General features: G+C 43.2%; 1 protein-coding gene across 4 annotated transcripts in view; it reads right to left on the reverse strand.

The window, feature by feature from the left end:
• The window catches only part of LOC121873253 (follistatin-like), a 170,509-nt gene that overhangs the window by 47,940 nt on the left and 101,883 nt on the right, over positions 1-20,686 (reverse strand). For all 4 annotated transcript variants that reach the window (XM_042376667.1, XM_042376668.1, XM_042376669.1 and 1 more), the window contains 3 exons: positions 11,102-11,314; positions 2,491-2,709; positions 1,592-1,825 (listed from right to left, as the gene is read on the reverse strand). In XM_042376667.1, the coding sequence (XP_042232601.1) occupies positions 1,592-1,825; positions 2,491-2,709; positions 11,102-11,314 (666 nt within the window). The remainder of the gene's footprint in view (positions 1-1,591; positions 1,826-2,490; positions 2,710-11,101; positions 11,315-20,686) is intronic.

Genomic DNA, 20,686 nt, shown 5'->3' on the forward strand with positions numbered 1-20,686 from the left:
GGTGTAGAAGGGGTGGTGAGGATAGGGGGAGAAGGTAAGGGAAAAATAGGGAGGGTATTAAAGGTGGGGAGGGTGATGGGGAGAGGGTGGGGGAGGGTAATAAGGGTGAGCGAGGGTGATGAGGGTGGAGAATCAGATTGAGATTCTCCCCACGCAACGCAGGGAGGGGGGAGGAAGAGGGGGGAGAGGGGAGGGGGAGAGTTTATTTGGCACCCCCTTACATCCTGTGTAAGGCGAAGCGCAGAAGCATTTTTAGAGGACGAGGAAGAGATCAAAAGTTAAAGTCCCTCATACCTCGTTCACTATCCATCACTTTACACTCAGATATACAGCAAAGACGATTATATATATATATATATATATATATATATATATATATATATATATATATATATATATATATATATATATATATATATATATATATATATATATATAATTAAGAACATAAATATAATCCCAGTTACAGACATATAATAATTGCACATAAATGGCTAAGGCAAAGTTCAGAAGGTAAAACAGTCTGCTCACTCTCCTGGAAAAAATAATGATTAGCTGAATACCAGAGAGTAGGAACCGAGGCACCCACACCCACACACCTGCCTCAATAACAGTAATTGACAAGGTAACCAACCAGGTGACTGTGATAGGTGTTAGGTGGCGTGAGGCTAGGGTCTTTGACAGGCGGCCACGCGTATAATTTCCCCCGTTTTTTCCCCTATAAAGCACTTTCTATTATGCAGCAAAATATTCTTACGTTTTATATGACAGTAGTGACTTAGCCAGTGGGTGGATGACACAGCAATTACATCGTTTATTTATTGTTGTAGTCAGCTGAACGGGCACATTTCGCTACAAAGGTTAATTTGTTTGTCCCTGGATTTTCCCTGATTATGGGGTTTTAGCAAAATTCCTTGACTTTTCCCATTTTTTCTTTCTAATAAAAATTATATTCCTTGCCTGGCAGGATGAGTTCTTACCCTGTTTGACAACGGATTGGAGCACAAATCAAGTCTCCCAATTCAATTCTAGAAACATTTATGCAATTATTTAGAATACCACAAAGTATATAACAAAAATAAATACCGTACCCTCACCATGTTTACAGACGCCATAACCCTTATCACCTTATACCCAGGATAATCTTCCACAATCACGACCAGACGTACTGTACAGAAAACACGCCAGAACTACTAAAGGAATTCATCATTAAGAAAAGAAATGAGAGATGAAGACAAAAGTAAGTAATATTAATGTATTTCTTTAACCACAAACAAACCTGAGTCATAACTACCGGTTGCGAGTTTTATCACTAAGGTATAGTAAACAATCACTCGGTAGCACAGTCATCTAACACTGTCACTGGTAACTGGTGAAATATAACGACACAAAATCCTTCCCACAGAGCTGACCTGTGAAGAAAGCCATACTTATCAGACAATTGTAACAGAAACACAAACTGTTGCGTCAAGCGTTACCGACAAGGTCAAAACGGAAATTGATACACGGTAGATGACAAGAGAGCAGCGTAGGAGATCAAGGGTCGGGGACGATGACTATGGTGTAATAAGAACAAGACGGAGATACTCACTCGCGGCGCAGTGGTGATGCAGAGTGGGCATGAGAGCCCGGCCGGAGCGACACGCCTCATGCCTGAAGGCGCACCAAGACGGGTAGGTGCGACCATCGGAGGCACAGACCGGGCGAGAGGAGGGGCGACACGAGTCCAGTGAGTCACACAAGGTACACTGCGGTTTGGAGTTGTCTGGGCGGGTGAGGCAGCGCTCCTTACGCCAGCATCTCACATCGCTGCATGTCGCATCCTCTACAGGGGAGACAACACAGGTGCACATGTACACACACTCACTATACCTGCCTCCTTACACTTACAAACTGTACGAGCGTCTTTACACACTTATACAATCCATACCTACATATACATACTGTTAACAAACATTCACAAACCGCAGGCAAATATGTATAAATATTAATTTGCTCCAAGGACGTTAGGTACAAAAATATACAAGAGCATCTCACACCTTACATTCACAGTATATTAACACTAGTGATAACAACATCACCTCGCATCATAAACAAACATTAGTATTCTTACTCACGTGAGCCATGAGAACATAACAACGCTCATACAAGGAAGAATCGGCCTTCACAAAATAAAAAAAAATTCTACTACAAACAAGCTCTTAAGCTCGAAGTACCTACTTTATAAACAAGAGGGTAATGAATTTAACATATCTAAAATTTATAAGCATGCAAGAAATGTACCCAGTGAAAGCAGACTAACAGGTTGTGTGTACCACGAGGGTGTATCGCTGGTGTGGTATAGCAGAAGTGTACATTTAATACACTATTATGTACACCTAAACAATAGTTTATTTATTAGGTAACCTCATCTTGTACTATCCTCCACAGGGACCCTACACCTTTAGAAGGTCAACCTTTACAGAGGCCCTGCCTCTGTAGGAGACATACCTCTACAGGGGCCCTTGTATGCCCTGGGTATCTCGGCGGCGGCGCGGCATGAGGCTCTTCTTAGATGGCAGGGGGAGATGTAGGTGTGGTCGTCGGCTGCACACAGGGGACGGGGCTTGGGGAGGGGAGGGCAGGTGGAGGGACAACGCACGCACCTCGGGGTCATCTGCTCGTCCAGTACGCACTTCTTCCCTCCAGCACAACGCACTCCGCTGCACGCTGAAACACCAAGTAGGTTAAGGTAGCGTGGAGGAGGATGGGTTTAAAGAGACGTAACAAACATGCAACTAAGTTTGAATGTGTTAGATGACGCGCAGGATAGTGTGGGGCAGGCATGATCGGCGGCGTTGTAAAGGATGGAAGGGGGATGAACGTCCTGGGATTTCTGGGAGAGACTTCAGAATTAATTAACGTCACACTTTTATGGATGACATTTACAAGCAAGATCAATCAATATCTTTGCCACATCATCCTTATTCCCGCATCCTCATGGATCATCAAGTTAATAGAACCCACTTCTTTCCACTAAATGATATAATACAGAAAATCCTATCAATTACTGGACACATAAGAATCTCACTGATAAGTTTGGTGTGTTCTACTTCTGTCCATTATTTCACATGGATAGATAAGGAGCAGAAGAGCAGAGACACAGAAAAAGAACTTTCTCACCGTTAAAGGCGTTATCGAGTTCAAGTGTTTAACTCCAACAAAAAAAATAGGGCACTTACTGACGTCTCTCCCTCGGTATATGTGTACAAGGCACTGTTGTCCCTTGTAGAATTCTTTCCTTTCAACAGATCACAAATATTGAGACATCCTGGTGTGTCTTCCATGACACTCGACATGTTAGATCTTTTGATCTTTTTAGTTTCACTCCAAAACAAAGACCTCATCGTAAATATACAATTATTACTTTTAACTACAATGATCCCAGTCTTCTCTTTTCAAGTGGTTTTAATTGCTTAATAGAGATGACGTCTCGTGCCGCGTCTAATCTGAGGCAGCCAGCCTCCCCTAGGGCAGACAACATCCCCCCGAAGACACTGCCAGACAATAGACCTCTCTCTCTCTCTCGGTGTCTGTAACTTGACGTTCACCGCCCCTTATTAGCGGGTCTACACGGGTGTACTGTACCCAACACCGACGAGCGAGGGCATGATGTATTGAGTGAAGTTCCCCAGACATATTCAATGAGCTTTAAATTTTACACTGGTGTAGGTGACAACTTCGACAGGTTTATGAAGATCAGTGAGTGCTATATTATACAGTGGACGCGGAGGCCGAGCGATTGTAACACTCACCTCACAAAAAACGGTCGCCAGTTCGAGTCAAGCGATCGGACACGCCTAAGTAGATAATGACGAAAATTACGATGCTAATTTCTTCGACTTTAGCAAAGCATTTGACAGAGTACCGCATCAGAGGCTTCTGAGAAAAATTAAGGCTCATTGTATCGAGGGGAAAGTTTTAAATTGGATAAAATCATGGCTCACCGATAGAACGCAGAGGGTCGGCGTAGATGGTGTTAAATTTGAGTGGGGCCGTGTAACCAGTGGGGTTCCCCAGGGGTCAGTACTAGGCCCACTCTTGTTCATAATCAACATAAACGATCTAGATACTGGGATCAGCAGTGACATAAGCAAGTTTGCGGATGACACCAAAATAGGGCGGCAGATTAATTCAGGGCAGGATGCAAATGCATTACAGGAGGATCTAAATAAACTGCAGGGGTGGTCTGAAAAATGGCAAATGAAATTCAACACCAGCAAGTGCAGCGTACTTAATATTGGAAGAACAAATACTGTCAATGTATACAGCCTTAACAACATCAACCTAGAGAAGTCGACTTGTAAAGAGACCTCGGGGTACTTGTAAGCCCGGACCTACGGCCTAGAAAACAGTGCGTTAATGTTCGAAATAAGGCAAACAGAGTATTGGGTTTTATATCTAGAAGTGTAAGTAATGAGAATGCAGAGGTCTTATTGCAACTATATCTTGCGCTAGCCAGGCCGCACCTCGATTATGCGGTTCAGTTCTGGTGCCCCTATTATAGAATGGATATCAATTCACTAGAGTCGGTGCAGCAAAGAATGACGAAAATTATTCCGGGACTTAGAAACCTTCCATATCAGGATAGGTTAAAGAAACTAAACCTGTATTCCCTAGAAAGACGAAGAGTGCGTGGAGATATGATAGAAGTATTTAAGTGGGTGAAAGGAATCAATAAAGGGGATATAGATAAAGTTCTTATAATATCCGAGCAGGATAGGACTCGAAGCAACGGATTTTAGTTGGATAAGTTTAGGTTTAGGAGGGAGATAGGAAGGAAATGGTTCACAAATAGGGTGGTGGACGAGTGGAACAAGCTTAGCAACTTTGTAGTAAGTGCTGGAACGCTGGAAAGTTTCAAAAGGAGGCTGGATAGATCCATGGATGATAGAGAGTGGTAGTAACTCTCGACAGGAGCTGCCATGCACAGGCCAACCGGCCTATTGCAGACTCCTTATTTTCTTATGTTCTTATGTTAAGTCCGAGTGTCGAATCTGCACTGCCCCTAACAAACCAGACCGTCAGATTATATGGCATCTAACTCCATAATACAGTACTTTACGATTATTCAAGGCACCCTAAGTGGTATTTTTACACCTCATGCGAGCTTCTGATACTAAACTGTGAGCAACAACACCCTCTGAGTGGCGGGTGACCAGACGGGTTGTGCTCATCACGGGAGGGCTTACAGCTCGGCCATATACTCACCAAGACGATAGTGATCAAACTCGAGGCTTATAAACAGTCAGGGTTTACTTTATAACGAATTGAAGGGGTTAAATATGAGTTGGTATTCATGGCTATATTAAATGTATCACGGTGAATATCATGGCGCGGGGGAGAGAGTATTAGAGTCTTCTACGGCCATCATGTTAAGAGTTATGATATACAATGTTGTGGTGTTGAAGGGCGTGACGTGATGATGATGGGGTGTGTGACGTGATGATGTTGGGGTGTGTGACGTGATGATGTTGGGGTGTGTGACGTGATGATGTTGAATGGTGTGACGTGATGATGTTGGGGTGTGTGACGTGATGACGTTGGGGTGTGTGACGTGATGATGTTGAAGGGTGTGACGTCATGATGTTGGAGTGTGCGACGTGATGATGTTGAATGGTGTGACGTGATGATGTTGTGGTGTGTGACGTGATGATGTTGGGGTGTGTGACGTGATGATGTTGAATGGTGTGACGTGATGATGTTGGGGTGTGTGACGTGATGATGTTGGGGTGTGTGACGTGATGATGTTGAAGGGTGTGACGTCATGATGTTGAATGGTGTGCTAGAATCGACGTTAAAATTGCACCGAGAGACAACCATAACGAGGTGTAATTTCTCATCTCCAGTCACAAGAAAAAAAAAATAATAAACACGATATCACTCGAGTTAGGACGGGCGGGGCAGGTGTATAGTGTATCGTAACACACCTAATAAGCGCTCACCACTTCCCTGAACTACTTTTCCTAGAAGGTGCTGATCAGAGGTCCCTTCCTGGCTTTTTTTTACTCCCCCTCCGCTCTTGCACAACTTTTTCTTGGAGGCCATAATCTACAACACTGCAGATGCTTGTTTAATTTGCTGTCTGTTTTTCTCTCCCTAAGTGCTGTAATAATATGGACGTTTGTGTATTGTTATTTCACTCTTTTTCACTATTTCACAACATTACGTTCAGATAAAAGCATTTAATATTGTATTGCAGTGTCTGAATTATCAAAGATTTCGTTTATATGTGATACCTGACTGGGGAAATTAAATGCACCTGGTTACGGCCACGATCCAGTTAGGCACATCTTCACATCCACAAATATGAGGAGATAATTTTTCGTAACAAACCTTGAAAACCTGGAGCCTGGTGCTTGATTATAAGGGTCTATGCTATCATTATTTTTACACCGACGTAAGTATTAATCAATGGTGTGCCCCTGAGTGGTCCTTCTGGTTAATTTTACTGAGCGTTCTGATGCTTCAGCCTATAGTCCTCTCCTGTAGGTCACTGTGGAGCATGACAAGACATTCAAGTTAGGAGACCTTTACATCCACTCTTGTGCCTTCTGGAAAAAACATCTAACAAAATCTGTGGACCATCTGTGTGTATAATTATAACAACGTCACTATACGTGTAGACATTTTTACGGTGGATAGTCTCACCCAACTGGTCGGGCATTCAGCAGAGTTCTTCCGTCTGATAATTTTATTTACATCTCAAACGATACGAAAAAAAAAAAACATCTGAGAGAAACTACAATTATCTTTTTCCCAGTTATGTTCACAGTGAATTTGGACAATAGAAAAAAGTTAGGTTTCTAGTATTTGTGACGTCGGCCAGTGTACCAGATGGCGATAGAACTATACACCATCGCTTTCACTAAATATCATCACGCCTTATCTTGTTCAGTTGGGCAACGCTCAGGTCTAAAATCCCTCGGTGTGAAACTAACACAGATACGGTTCATTACAGCCGAGACTCGTGGCCATCAGGACTGTTTCACTAAACCTCGTCATAATGGCTTCGTGGTCGGCGGAAAAAGATGTTTGGGCTACTGGCCTTTAAGGGAATAAAACGTGAACCCGGTCATAAAGACTAAATGGCACTAAGACAACAATTACTAAATTTGTGAAAGTTGATGAGACGTGATGATTGATTACATAAACTGTAGAACTGTTAATATGACATAACACCAAGAACTTTAAAATGAAAATAAACTTGTTCAACTCATCATAACAATGGTACGGGTTTCTCTAATGACTTTGTTCAGCACTTATGATTAATAATGTCCTATAATGAACTGCTTACAGCCTCAAGATTATACGGTAATAGCCCTAAATCAGAAAATAAGTTAAGACTATATATTAAATTAAAACTACACAGTCGATATTTATGTTTTCAAGCAGTCAGAGTGAGAGAGTGTAGTGGGGAGGCGAGGCTGAGAGAAGATTACTACTTACATGTTAAAAAGTTGTGTGGAAAGTCTAACTGATGTGGAATCTTATCATACCACTCTTCTATTAAAGGAAAATATCATATATATTTAGCCAATTAAATATACGTGAAACAGAGGATTTCTCCCCCAGTGATATATTTTAGCCTCTACCAATACCGCCTTCAGTACCAAATGACTGAGGGTTTTACTATTGATGACGACAAGTTAACTGATATATAATGATAAATAATGACAATTCTCGGTAACAGAAAAGATCATTGGTTGTATAATAAATTCAGCAGACTTTGTAGGCATTAAAAAAACTAAATTGGGGTTGGTATATAAAAGAGAAACCTTCAATTACTATGAGGGTATAATATAATTCTCTTACCGCATATTATGCTTTGTATGAAGAGCTTTCTAACCTAACCTAACCTAACCTAACCTAACCTAACCTAACCTAACCTCTCTGACTCGTTTGTGAGAGAGTGTACAGTTGTGTTTTTGTGTTTATTAATCATGTTGTTCTGACCAAAATATGACTATAATACAAAGGCGATCTGTGAACTAACGATTTTGTGTACGTTCATTGACAAAAGCAGCAACAGGGCACGACCATGTACGATCAAAGACAAAAGTCGTGTCGCAGTTTTGTCCGAAGATTAAATATAACTCGTGAAACATCATGAGAGCCCTACCATAAGGCAGAGCGCACCAAAGGTTTAGCCCTCCGGCATATGTTTTCACCAAATTTCACGACACGACTTTTGTCTTTCATTGTACACATGCATTTTTATATGTGGACAGACATAAGGGTACAAACGTTAGCACAAACGTATACACACACACACACACACACACACACACACACACACACACACACACACACAGAATTCAGTAGTGAATAAGAGGGCATACAAGATTATTCTCTCCCCTTCCTACTCCACATATCAAGAAGCGCTCAACACACTGACCCTCTCGGCTCTCTCTGACCATCACCACGACCTCATCCGCAAATTTGGTGAGAAGCTTTTACACCTCGACACCGGCTCTTACTCCCACCCGAGAGCCCTCGTCCGAGAATTGCTGTTCTACACCACAACCGCATCCAGCCCAAACGAGCATGTACTGATCGCTATAAGAACAGCCTAGTCCAACCATTGTAAAAACCGTGGTACTGTGTTCTGTACAACTCATCCGGCAAGCCTGACCGACACTATTGGACAGACTTCCTGTGACGGACGGCATGTCGACAAGTGTGTGTACCAGGCTTATAATGTGAGTAACTTTTAGGAAACATTATTCTGGTCACGCAGCTCCGTGTGAAACTAATAAAACAATGACCAAAAAACATTACCTGGCAAACATAGCGGTTCATTACACTGGTGCGAGAGGAGGCGCTTATAAATCACTTGGAGGCTCACGAGTGAATTTATGCGAGTGTGACGGGGACCTAGTTCACCTACCGGGAACGTTAATCACAGAACGTGGCAGCAATTATACGAGCGGCCGTTATTTATGTGGCTGTTACAGGTGTCCGTGTGTGTGTGTGGCATCAGATACCCGATATATTGCGGTGATATACGCCGCCCGCCATCACCTGATACCTGGCCACACCGGGACGCAATATTGAGGTGAGACACGATCTACACACACACTGTGGCTAGTCCTGTGTGTGTAGTCTCCGCTGGCAGGGGCAGGGTACGTACACTAGCCTGGCAGGGGAGGATTACTTACTCTGGCAGGGATAGACGGACGTAACGTGGGGAGGTAAAAAGGGTTGTACAATTCCTCGGTAAAGCAACACATCATCGTTCTATTGTATTATTAACAAAGATAAATACGTGGGTAAATTATTTCAGTTATTTGGACTTGATAAAAATCGTTGTGTCATAAAGTTACTAAGGAAAGAATGACATACAGCAAAGGAAATTATACTTCATGTCCATAAATAGTTCGGATTCAATATTCTGACAAATATTCTGATAACAAGTTCAAGGTGTGAGTGATCTATAACGCCAAAGTGACTGTTTATCGACCACGTATAGGGACAACTTAGTGTGTTTGAGGGAAAGGTTTATCAAGTTCAGAGGAGATTATATTGAAAAGGGTAGAGAATTGTGGTTCGGCCTTTATATTATATACAGAAACTGGAATACATTTAGACTGTCCATCGTGTTTTGGTAGAGGAGAGAGAATATGCTTGTGTGTGTGGGGGCAAACATGTGTATTCTGGTAACCCTTGATGATGTATATAACACCGTCAAAGCCACTTCATTAGGTCCCATCTCTCTCATACAGCTTATTAAATTCCACATCCGTCTCATGTTTTCTAGTCTTGACAGTCTAGTCCCAAGAAAAGCTATAGGACCTGATGATATCTCGTGTTATTCCACAAAATGTACACTTGAACTTGTTACTGTCCTCTCGAAGCTTAAAATAAAAAAAACTTTCCTTCTCCACTCCATTCACTTCAGACCCACTCCTTCATAACTCATAACACTGACTTTACTTTTAACACCTTCAATGAATCCTAACCTAACCTAACCTAACCTTGTATTGCTGTTGTTATTCATAAAACTATCAATTACAGGTATGGCATCAAGCTCACTTTTACTAAACTTTCATCTGTTGTTATTTTGTTTTTATAGATCTCCTCCACCTCTCCAACAACCATATCAGTACTGCTGTAGATGGTTCACACCCAGACGACTTTCTCTTCAATACTGAGGTGCCTTAAGGGTCACTTGTGTACCTACTGTCATCTTACTTTATATTAATGACCTCCTCTGCATTCCTTCCAGCAGTACACAATCCCTTGATGATGACACTAACTTGCCCACTAGATTATCTTACCGCTTCCATGCCCATACTCAGTCAAGTCTCCCAGCACATCGCTATAACTAATACAACTCACTGCAATGAATACAAATATCGAGTCCATAGCTCAGTTGGGGCACAAATTGCCTTGTTACATCCACCGCCGCCAATACGCTCCCACTGTCTCTCACGTGTCCACTATCATTCACTGACACCAATATCAATTAATTTCCTTGGTCTTGCTCTTGTCAATAACTTCTCCTAGGTTCACTACATTTCCACTGTTGATATAAATGCTTCCAAAAACACTATAGGTTTTATTTATCGACAGCCGTCTAAACGTAATGATAATCACGTCCGCGCCTATAAAGAATACTGCGGTCTTGTGTAGAGTGACGAGCAAAGTTTAGTCTAATACAGTACCAGCAACGACCAGCCCCTCCATTCCTTTCACCTCCTCTCCATGGCATATGATCTACCCCTTAGCTATCCTCTTTTTGCCACTATTTCCCTGTGTAGTCTGCCAATGATACCTAATCCATCATCTCATCTCCTTCCATCGCAACTCTCATCACTATTACGTCACTCCTGCCCGATGGTAGTTCCACTAAGTTGAAATTCATCATCATTCAGTTCTTTTATTTTTATTTTTATTTCCGGTCAGTAGAACTTCCTTTCTTCTCTTACGTCTTTCTATGTATCTACAAATTAAACTTCTAGAGATGTAGGTTATTCTCTCACCTCTTATTACACACATATGGTTTATATTTCTCATTCCCGTAGCTAAACAACAGTATATATATATATGACATACGTACTCTGGCAGGGTCCATAGTGAGCCACAAGCAGTCTCTTCTTCTTCCTACAAGCACGCTTCAGCAAGTGGCACTCAGATTTGTAGCTGCGGCCGTCAGAGCCACACACAGCCTCCTTGTGTTTCAGGTGGCACTGCGGCGAACACACGCAGCGCGGCGCACCACAGCGAACCACACACTTCCGGTCCTCACCACAGCGCACCCCGGCACATGTCGCTGTTGGGGGAAAAATTCATCCTGGTGAGGTGCTGGTGAAGTGGCAGTCATGTAGTGAGGTAATGGTGGGAAGTGGTGTGGTAGGTGGTGAGGTGATGGTGGGGAAGTGGTGTGGTAGGTGGCGAGGTGATGGTGGGGAAGTGGTGTGGTAGTGGTATGGTGATGGCGTCATAGTTGAATGGTTAGGTTAGGTTAGTGTTTCGCAGGATCTTAGTGTGTGTGTGTTATATGGTGTATCACTACCGTAGAGTTTTACCTCACCTGCCGACATTCAGTGTTGTATACCTGATAAATCATGACTTATTCACTTCCATTAATTTCCAACATCCATCTAAGTTATTGGCTATAATTTCTCATAACCAACCAGTCATTACCTTTAGTAATTAATAAGATAGGGTTCATAGACATGGGTAGATAATTACACTTATGTTTATTTAGCAAGGTTCCATACACTGATTTACAATTTACATATGAGTCAATCAGGCCAATCAGAATGCATCATCTTCATTACACATATAAACAATGGTTGCATCATCACATCACTACTCCTAGACACTCGCCATATAAAACTTAATAAAAATTGGATCCGAATTAGTAAACATATCCTGTAAAAAATTGTCAACTAATGAGAATGCATGACCCAGTGCCAAGGAATTATCCAAGAAGACCGGACAGCTCGCCAACTGCACTGGTTAATTATTATCCTCGAACATGATCCACATATCGATTAACATCCAAGGTCCCAATTACTGCTGGGTAGACAGAGGAAAAAATGGCGTAAAGAAACTTGCCTATAACTTTGATCTGTCATGGGATTGAAGCCGGGACCACTCACTTGCGAGGCGGGCATGCTAACTACAGGTGTAAGGGCCATCCCCGCCACCCCCCATCCCCCCACCCCCATCCCCCCCTCACATACACCCCCCACTCACACTGTATCAAATATTTGAAGGGAATATTCTATTTTGTCCTTTAAAACACCTTGTGTGGCCAAGCAGTTGAATTTAAGTTTTGCCGATATATAGAACCAACTATACCAGGTGTTCATAGCAAACATTACAGACTCGTCAACACACACACGGGGGTGGTGGGTTAGGAGTGTTTGGCGGTGTTCCCAGATACACACATCTCTCACTCTCTCTGATGGGAACGAAATCTGAATAGTTATTGTACAGAGGAAGTGCAGGGGATTGGCACCCTTTGGGAAAATACTCAACAAGGTACCATTGACCCGTGACTTCCGCACCACAAATTTGACCTCGTCCTGCAACAACTGCGTCTCTCATGCAGCGGTGTGACGCCACCCGCAGTCCTCTGGTGTTACAAGGTCAATGTCGGCTGCCTGGGCCAGGATCTTGCCTTAGAATTCCGAGAAGATTATGCTAAAACATTCTGCGAGCTACAAACTAACTTATCAGCAAGATCCTTGGAGACCTTTCTTAATAAGCGAAGCCGCGTCAAATAAACTGAGTCGCTGTTACTGCTAGAAGAACCACGAAAACCCGGAAAACTGCCACTCCTCGATGATTGCAACACGCAATAATGCCGGCGGGAGCCACTGGACGTCGGGTCCAGTATGTCATAAGTTCGGTGGAAAACCATTGCGAGGGAACAGTAATGGCGCCGCTCCTCCGAATATAAGTGAACCGCTTGAACCTTGATTGACTTGAAAGAATGTCTATTATGCTAATTTTTTGCAATAGGTGGAGAGTTGCAATCAAAGGACTAGGAGGGGTAGAGTCGAGGCACGGCCACAAGCACCTACACAATGTCTCGCTAGTACGTAGCCTTCCTATTGTGAGGGAAACGTTAGCCGTCGAACTGGCGCCTTAATATTCATCAGTGATCGTCTCCTCTGACTCCCCTTTGTTCCCTTATTGAAGAGAACGTTTTTATGTGATGGGACAAGAGGATATTCCTATACTAATGACAGACGCTGCACCAGAAGACACGTTTCTAGATATTTTTTGTTGGGGCAGATCCCGAAGGTCATCAAGTGTCGCCGAACGATGTTAGGTAAATTGAAAATGTCGGCAGATGTTGATGTGTACAGGGGGAACCGGGAGACGCTACAACTGTGATTAACCTTCCAACACCACCAGAACCATTCTAACCATATAAATTATCCTCGCCCTACAGCAGGAGAGTTATAGCAATTCCCGACATTCATACATATTTGCCATGGGAAAGGAAAAAAAAAAGAAAAGATATTTGGTTTTCATTGACTTGTGTTGCTGCCATATTTGAAGACCAGAGTAGCCAGTACGCCATATTCTCTGGGGTACTTCGCGTCCTCCGGGGAATCAACATACACCCTCGCTGGACTGTGTCTGATTTTAGCAGGAGCAGAATAGTTGAGTCATAGGGAGACGGTGATGGGTGTGGGAGGGGGGCCTGTGGGAGTCTAGTTGCTGGGTGTGGGAGGCTGTGGGAGTCTAGTTGCTGGGTGTGGAGGGGGCCTGTGGGAGTCTAGTTGCTGGGTGTGGGAGGGGGGACCTGTGGGAGTCAAGTTACTGGGTGTGGGAGGCTATGGGAGTCTAGTTGCTGGATGTGGGAGGCTGTGGGCGTCTAGATGCTGGGTGTGGGAGGCCGTGGGAGTGTGAGGTGTCGGTGGTTGGCAGGAAAAGGGAGAAAAGTGTAGGGAGGAGGAGGAGAAGGTGGAAGAGGAAGAAGAAAAAGGAGGAGGAAGTAGAAAAAAGGAGGAGGGAGGAGAAAAAGAGGAGGAGGAAGAAGAAAAAGGAGGAGGAAGAAGAAAAAAGGGAGGAAGAGGAAGAAGAGGAGGAAAATGAAGAAGAGGAGGAAGAAGAAGAGGAGGAAGAAGAAGAGGGGGAGGAGGAGGAATGGGAGCTGAGTCACATTGGTCACACCACTGATCACTGGCTTCCCTCTCACCCGCCCACCCCTACCTGCTGCCTCCTGCTTATTTCCTGCTACCCTCTGCATATTTCCTGCGCCTACGTGCTACCTCCTGCATATTTCCTGCTGCCCCCTGCTTACTTCTTGCTCCCACCTGCTATTTTTTGCTTACTTCTTATTTACTTCTTGCTCCTACGTAATATCTGCTGTCACCTGCTTACTTCCTTCACCTATCTAGTGACTCTTGCCTGCTGCTTACTTCCCAACCCTTCCTGCTTACTTTCTTCCCATTTCTGCTTACTGTTTTCCCTTTCTGCTTACTTTTTCCCCTACCTGCTGCCTACTGCTTACATCTTGCCCCCTGTCTCCTGATTACTTCCTGCTCCTACCTGCTAAATCCTGTTAACCCTTCACTACGGGGACGCCACATTTAATATTTCATTTGGCTGACGTCAGACGATTTTATTCAGCTCAGAGGGGATGCCATGCACAAGGGGTTAGGAGGGAGGAGGAAGATGAGAGGCGGAGGAGGAGGAGAGAAGAAGTTGATGAATGATTTATAAGGTACGACACAGGATGAGCACCAACCATAATGATGAGGATAAACAGTAAAGTAAGCACGCCCTTCTTAAAGAAGTAAGCATGACCTTCTTAAAGTAAGCACGCCCTTCTTAAAGAAGTAAGCACGCCCTTCTTAAAGTGAGCACGCCTTTCTTAAAGAAGTAAGCATGACCTTAAAGTAAGCACGCCCTTCTTAAAGAAGTAAGCATGACCTTCTTAAAGTAAGCACGCCCTTCTTAAAGAAGTAAGCATGACCTTAAAGTAAGCACGCCCTTCTTAAAGAATTAAGCATGACCTTCTTAAAGTAAGCAAACCCCTTAAAGTAAGATGACCTTTCTTAGTACAGAAAGAAGTACATGACCTACACAGTAAAGTAAGCATCTAAAGAAACATTAAAATTCTTAAAGCAAGCATGACCTTCTTAAAGAAGCACGCCCTTCTAAAGAAGCAAGCATGACCTTAAAAGTAAAAAAGTAAGCATGACCTTAAAGTAAGACGCCTCTGAAGAAGTAAGCATGACCTTCTTTAAAGTACATGCCTCTTAAAGAAGTAAGCATGACCTTCTTAAAGTAAGCACGTAAAGAAGTACACGCCCTTCTTAAAGAAGCACGCCCTTCTTAAAGAAGCAAGGACCTTCTTAAAGTAAGCACGCCCTTCTTAAAGAAGTAAGCATGACCTTAAAGTAAGCACGCCCTTCTTAAAGAATTAAGCATGACCTTCTTAAAGTAAGCACGCCCTTCTTAAAGAAGTAAGCATGACCTTCTTAAAGTAAGCACGCCCTTCTTAAAGAATTAAGCATGACCTTCTTAAAGTGAGCATGACCATCTTGTAAGAGAGGGCCACCAACTACTCGTGTTTCCTCACACGGTGTCTGTGTTGCTTTGCGCTTCACCCTGAGTGTGCAGGACGCCACCAGGGGGCGCCCCAATAAACTAACCCTCACACTCGCGCCAGGGCTCGTCTAAATTTGGTTCAACTAAGTCAGTAACATCAGCATAGGTACAGCAGGTGTAGTGAGGTACAGCAGGTGTAGTGAGGTACAGCAGGTGTAGTGCGGTACAGCAAGTGTAGTGCGGTACAGCAAGTGTAGTGAGGTACAGCAGGTGTAGAGTGAGGTACAGCAGGTGTAGTGAGGTACAGCAGGTGTAGTGAGGTACAGCAGGTGTAGTGCGGTACAGCAAGTGTAGTGCGGTACAGCAAGTGTAGTGAGGTACAGCAGGTGTAGAGTGAGGTACAGCAGGTGTAGTGAGGTACAGCAGGTGTAGTGAGGTATCAGGTGTAGGGAGGTACAACAGGTGTAGTGAGGCACAGCAGGTGTAGAGTGAGACACAGCAGGTGTAGAGTGAGACACAGCAGGTGTAGAGTGAGACAGCAGGTGTAGAGTGAGACACAGCAGGTGTAGAGTGAGACACAGCAGGTGTAGAGTGAGACAGCAGGTGTAGAGTGAGACACAGCAGGTGTAGAGTGAGACACAGCAGGTGTAGCAGCAGGTGTAGAGGAGACACAGCAGGTGTAGAGTGCAGGTGGTACAACAGGTGTAGTGAGGCACAGCAGGTGTAGAGTGAGATACAGCAGGTGTAGAGTGAAGTACAGCAGGTGTAGAGTGAAGTACAGCAGGTGTAGAGTGGGGTACAGCAAGACACCCTAAAACTGTTATACTTCAACGTTAAGAACTTCAAAATTACATTCACAATATCAGTAAATAACCACAACAATAGCAACAATAACAATGGATGAAAATAATGATGATTGAAACGATGTGTGGTGTGGTAGGGTGTGGTGTAGTGTGGTGTGGTAGGGTGTGGTGTAGTGTGGTGTGGTGTGGTGTGGTGTGGTGAGCAACATTAGCAGAGAAGACGTCAGCACATCCGAGTGAAACGCACAGCAACACACACCCGCTGGTTAGGGGATAGGGAGGAATGGAGCAGGGGAGGGGGAGTAGGGTAGGGGGTAGTAGAGGTATGGAAAGGGAAGTGGAGTAGGGGAAGGGGTAGGGGATGTATGGAATATGAGAGGGGAAGGGGTATGGGTAGGGGAGGGGAGTAGGGTATGAGGGGGAAGGGGCTAGGGGAGGGGCAGGGGAGGGAGGGGGGGAGAAGAGGAGGAGAAGTGGTGTGTGTCAGGGCACTGGATACAGGAGGGTGTGGGGGAGGTGAAAAACAGAAGGAGGGAGGAGAAGGTTGAGGGAAACATAGGGGAGGGGAAGGTGGGGTGAGGGAAGCACAAGGGGGAGGGGAGGGAGGAGGGATCGAGGGAAGCACATGGGGACGGGGGGAGGAAGGGGTAGGAGGAAGCACAGGGTGAGTGGGGAGGGAGTAGAGGGGGGGGGAGAGGGAGGAGAGGGAGGTAGAGGGGAGGAGGGGAGGAGGGAGAGGGGCCGGCCTTGCATTGGGGTTAACGACCAGCTGCAGCGACCTTCACCTTGCTCACACGCTTCTCTCTCTGGTGGTGAGAGTTGTGGTGTAAGTGGTGGTGAAAGTGGTGGTGGTAAGAGTGGTGGTGATAGTGGTAGTGGTGAGAGTTGTGGTGGTGATAGTGGTGGTGGTGAGAGTTGTGGTGGTGGAAGTGGTGTTGATGGTGGTGGTAAGAGTGGCAATGGTGGTGACAGTGGCGAAAGTCGTCTTGGTGAGAGTGGTGGTGATGATGTTGTAAGTTGTGATGGTGGTGGTGGTGATAGTAATGGTGAGAGTGGTGGTGGTGGTGACGAGTGTAGTGATGATAGTTATAGTGGAAGTGGTTATTGCAGTACTGAAACAACAACAACAATAATAATAATAATAATAATTAGTTTCAGCAAGATGGTGGTCAGATGCCACTCTACAGCCAAGACAGTGACCGATATTTTTCAACCTTCCTTAACTGTGTTCCCACTTGTTGCTCAGTCACCAGAGACCCTGATGGTACTTGCGAGGTGAATCTTGCGGGCAGGGAGAGCCAAGAGGATGCCCTTTAGGTAAGTTTGCTCAGCCAGCCGACTAGGGTGACGACCCCACCCTCAGGTAGGTAGTGTGTGTTAGGCTTCCAGTATAGGGGCTTCTCAGTGCCTCCAGGAACACCACTTTTGTGACAGATGTTATAGTGAGGTGTTATAATTTCCGTGATAGGCAACTTCTCACGATTAAGGAAGGTTAAAGTGAGGGAGAGAGAGACATTTAAAGCAGTTCACGTCGGGATGTGGTCCGGAGTGGAAGCGTTGGTCTGTTGACGCAAAGTGAGGATGGTGCTGAGTAAACTTCCAGTATAAATCTCACTTTAAAGGTAATTAACCCATAGAGGTACCAGCTGGGGCATGTTAATTATTTAAAGTTAGAAAAGATTCCTTATACAGTCAAGGAGAGGAAGCAGTTGAAACACCAGAAACGAGCAGGTCATCAACACACCTCCACAGCTTTCCAAACTCCTAGTCAACAACTCCCACTCAACCTGGCACCAACACTCCTCACACACAAACCCCTGTCAGCGAACTGAAGGACTAACTGAAATTCATAGCAACTAACACAGAAGCGACAATATTACTTCTTATAAGCTATATATATATATATATATATATATATATATATATATATATATATATATATATATATATATATATATATATATATATATATATATATATATATATATATATATATATATATATATTTTTTTTTTTTTTTTTTTTACTGGGATTAGCCCACCAGGTCACTGACCCACATCGGGCCTGGGGGCGAAAATTTAATAATAATAATAATAATAATAATAATAATAATAATAATAATAATAATAATAATAATGATAATAATAATAATAATAATAATAATAATAATAATAATAATAATAATGATAATATAATAATAATAATAATAATAATAATAATAATAATAATAAAAATAATAATAATAATAATAATAATAATAATAATAATAATAATAATAATAATAATAATAATAATAATAATAATAATAATAATAATAAAGAACCACGAAGAAATGCAAAAATGAAAAAAAAAATCAAAAGTGAGAAACAATTGAAACCCTGCAATTGTGTGTAAATGAGGCAGAAATTTGATCAGCACAATTTTTGTGATGCCATATGGCAGCAGGGTCTACCATTAGACAACACATTATGCTTCCAATATCTTCCCAGGCGGGAGTACCTCCCTGTTTGGTAGCTGCCAACTACCTACTGAACTGATAAACAAGAAGGAACCAGGACACGATCTCAAAGGATGGAAATAAAAAATGCTCAAACTAAAGCAGGAAAAACAACATCTACATCAATAAAACAAACCAAGCCAGAAGTGACATCAACGAAATGCGCAATTAGTAACGCAGAACTTTCCACTGCTTTAGAGGAAACAGAAGATGATGATATACAGTACAGTGAGCAGTGAACAAGCCCCACCTCCATAACCTACAGCAAACGCACAAACAGTAACAAACTCAAGTCACCACAAACAGCACCAAGAAACACCAGTAAATCTTCAACAGGTTACCATTATGATCCTCTCAACCGATCCTCTTCCCAACACAACAACCGCTCCGAGATGATGCAAATACTTCATGCAAACCTTTAACCTTCCACAAGTGGCATAGGACAAGCTCGCCTCAAACACACAACACAACAAGCTATTGGGTAACGAGCCACGGCAACAAGTTAGAAGGCAATAGAAGACGTACACAATGGTAGAAGACTCATAGACAGGTCATAAACAAAGAATCATCAGGTATACTCAGACAAACTCTCAAAGCCTCAAACGAAATCTCCATAACCTTCAAGTATTAGTACACAAAGATGTCGTACTTCTCAGAGAAAAACAAACGATAGCATCAAGTTCCAGTGTTTACATAGATTTAGGTACACCCAGCATCGCAATATACACAATGAACAACAAAAATGACGATAAGAACGACGAAAACGACGATGATATAGACGACCTTGACGACAACGGTAATGATGGAATGTATCTCAAGCAAATATATAAATAAATATATAAATAACAACATGCCAGATGATCTCAAGTAAGAAATGAATGCAGAATCTCACCACCAGATAACCGGTATTTACATAAAGGGAAAAAAAATCCACTTTTACAACCTTTTACCTCTGCTCAGGTGCAAGTTGGCCGAGCAGGTGTTGATCTCCTGATTCGTAACATACAGCAGCTAGTGGGATACTTTACTACCTCCGAGTTATGGCGTTACTGGAGGATGTTACTATTTATACTGATAAAAAAATGTAATACTAAGATTAAGTAGAACAGAGATGAAAAATAATCTGGACACATTGTTTGGAAGATAGGATAATGATAAGAGATATTAATGGGGTAAAATTAATGGTAAGAGAGGCAGTAAAGACCAAGATGGATGACTGACATTAAAAACAGAGTCCCAGGAGAGAAACAAAAGCTAGGAAGATTATTATTAAAAATCCGTAAAAGAGGTACGGAGTGGAGGGCTGTGGTCGCCAACCCTTAGTTATGAGGATGACACCTTGATTGATTGATTGAACGAAGCATTGGCCCTAAGCTGCATTAGCGAGTGACTGGTGCACATCCTACCTGCCGGCCTGCCTCATCTGTTCCCACCCCCTGTGTGTGTCTGTGAGGGCTGATGGGAGACCTATAGTTCATCGTGTGTTGGTCTAAACTGTACCTATAATAACAACTCAACTCTCACTATTTACACTCAGTCAGACAGACAGCCGGGAACTGACGGAAGCAGTGGAATGAATATCAAACTAAAACTTACAAGGGGTATCCCTAGTCAGTCAGTTAGTCAGTCAGTCAGTCAGTCAATCAGTCAGTCAGTCAGTCAGTTAGTCAGTCAGTCAGTCAGTCAATCAGTCAGTCAGTCAGTCAGGAAAGCCGTATACTGATCTGAATACAACTAATCATCTCTACAAAATGTCAAGGTATAAAGTGCAATACTATTAATAAACACAAGGACACCTGACCAAACAAATAAAGGCTTATAA

This window comes from Homarus americanus, unplaced genomic scaffold, assembly GCF_018991925.1.
Source record: "Homarus americanus isolate GMGI-L3 unplaced genomic scaffold, GMGI_Hamer_2.0 scaffold32929, whole genome shotgun sequence".
NCBI lineage: Eukaryota > Metazoa > Arthropoda > Malacostraca > Decapoda > Nephropidae > Homarus > Homarus americanus.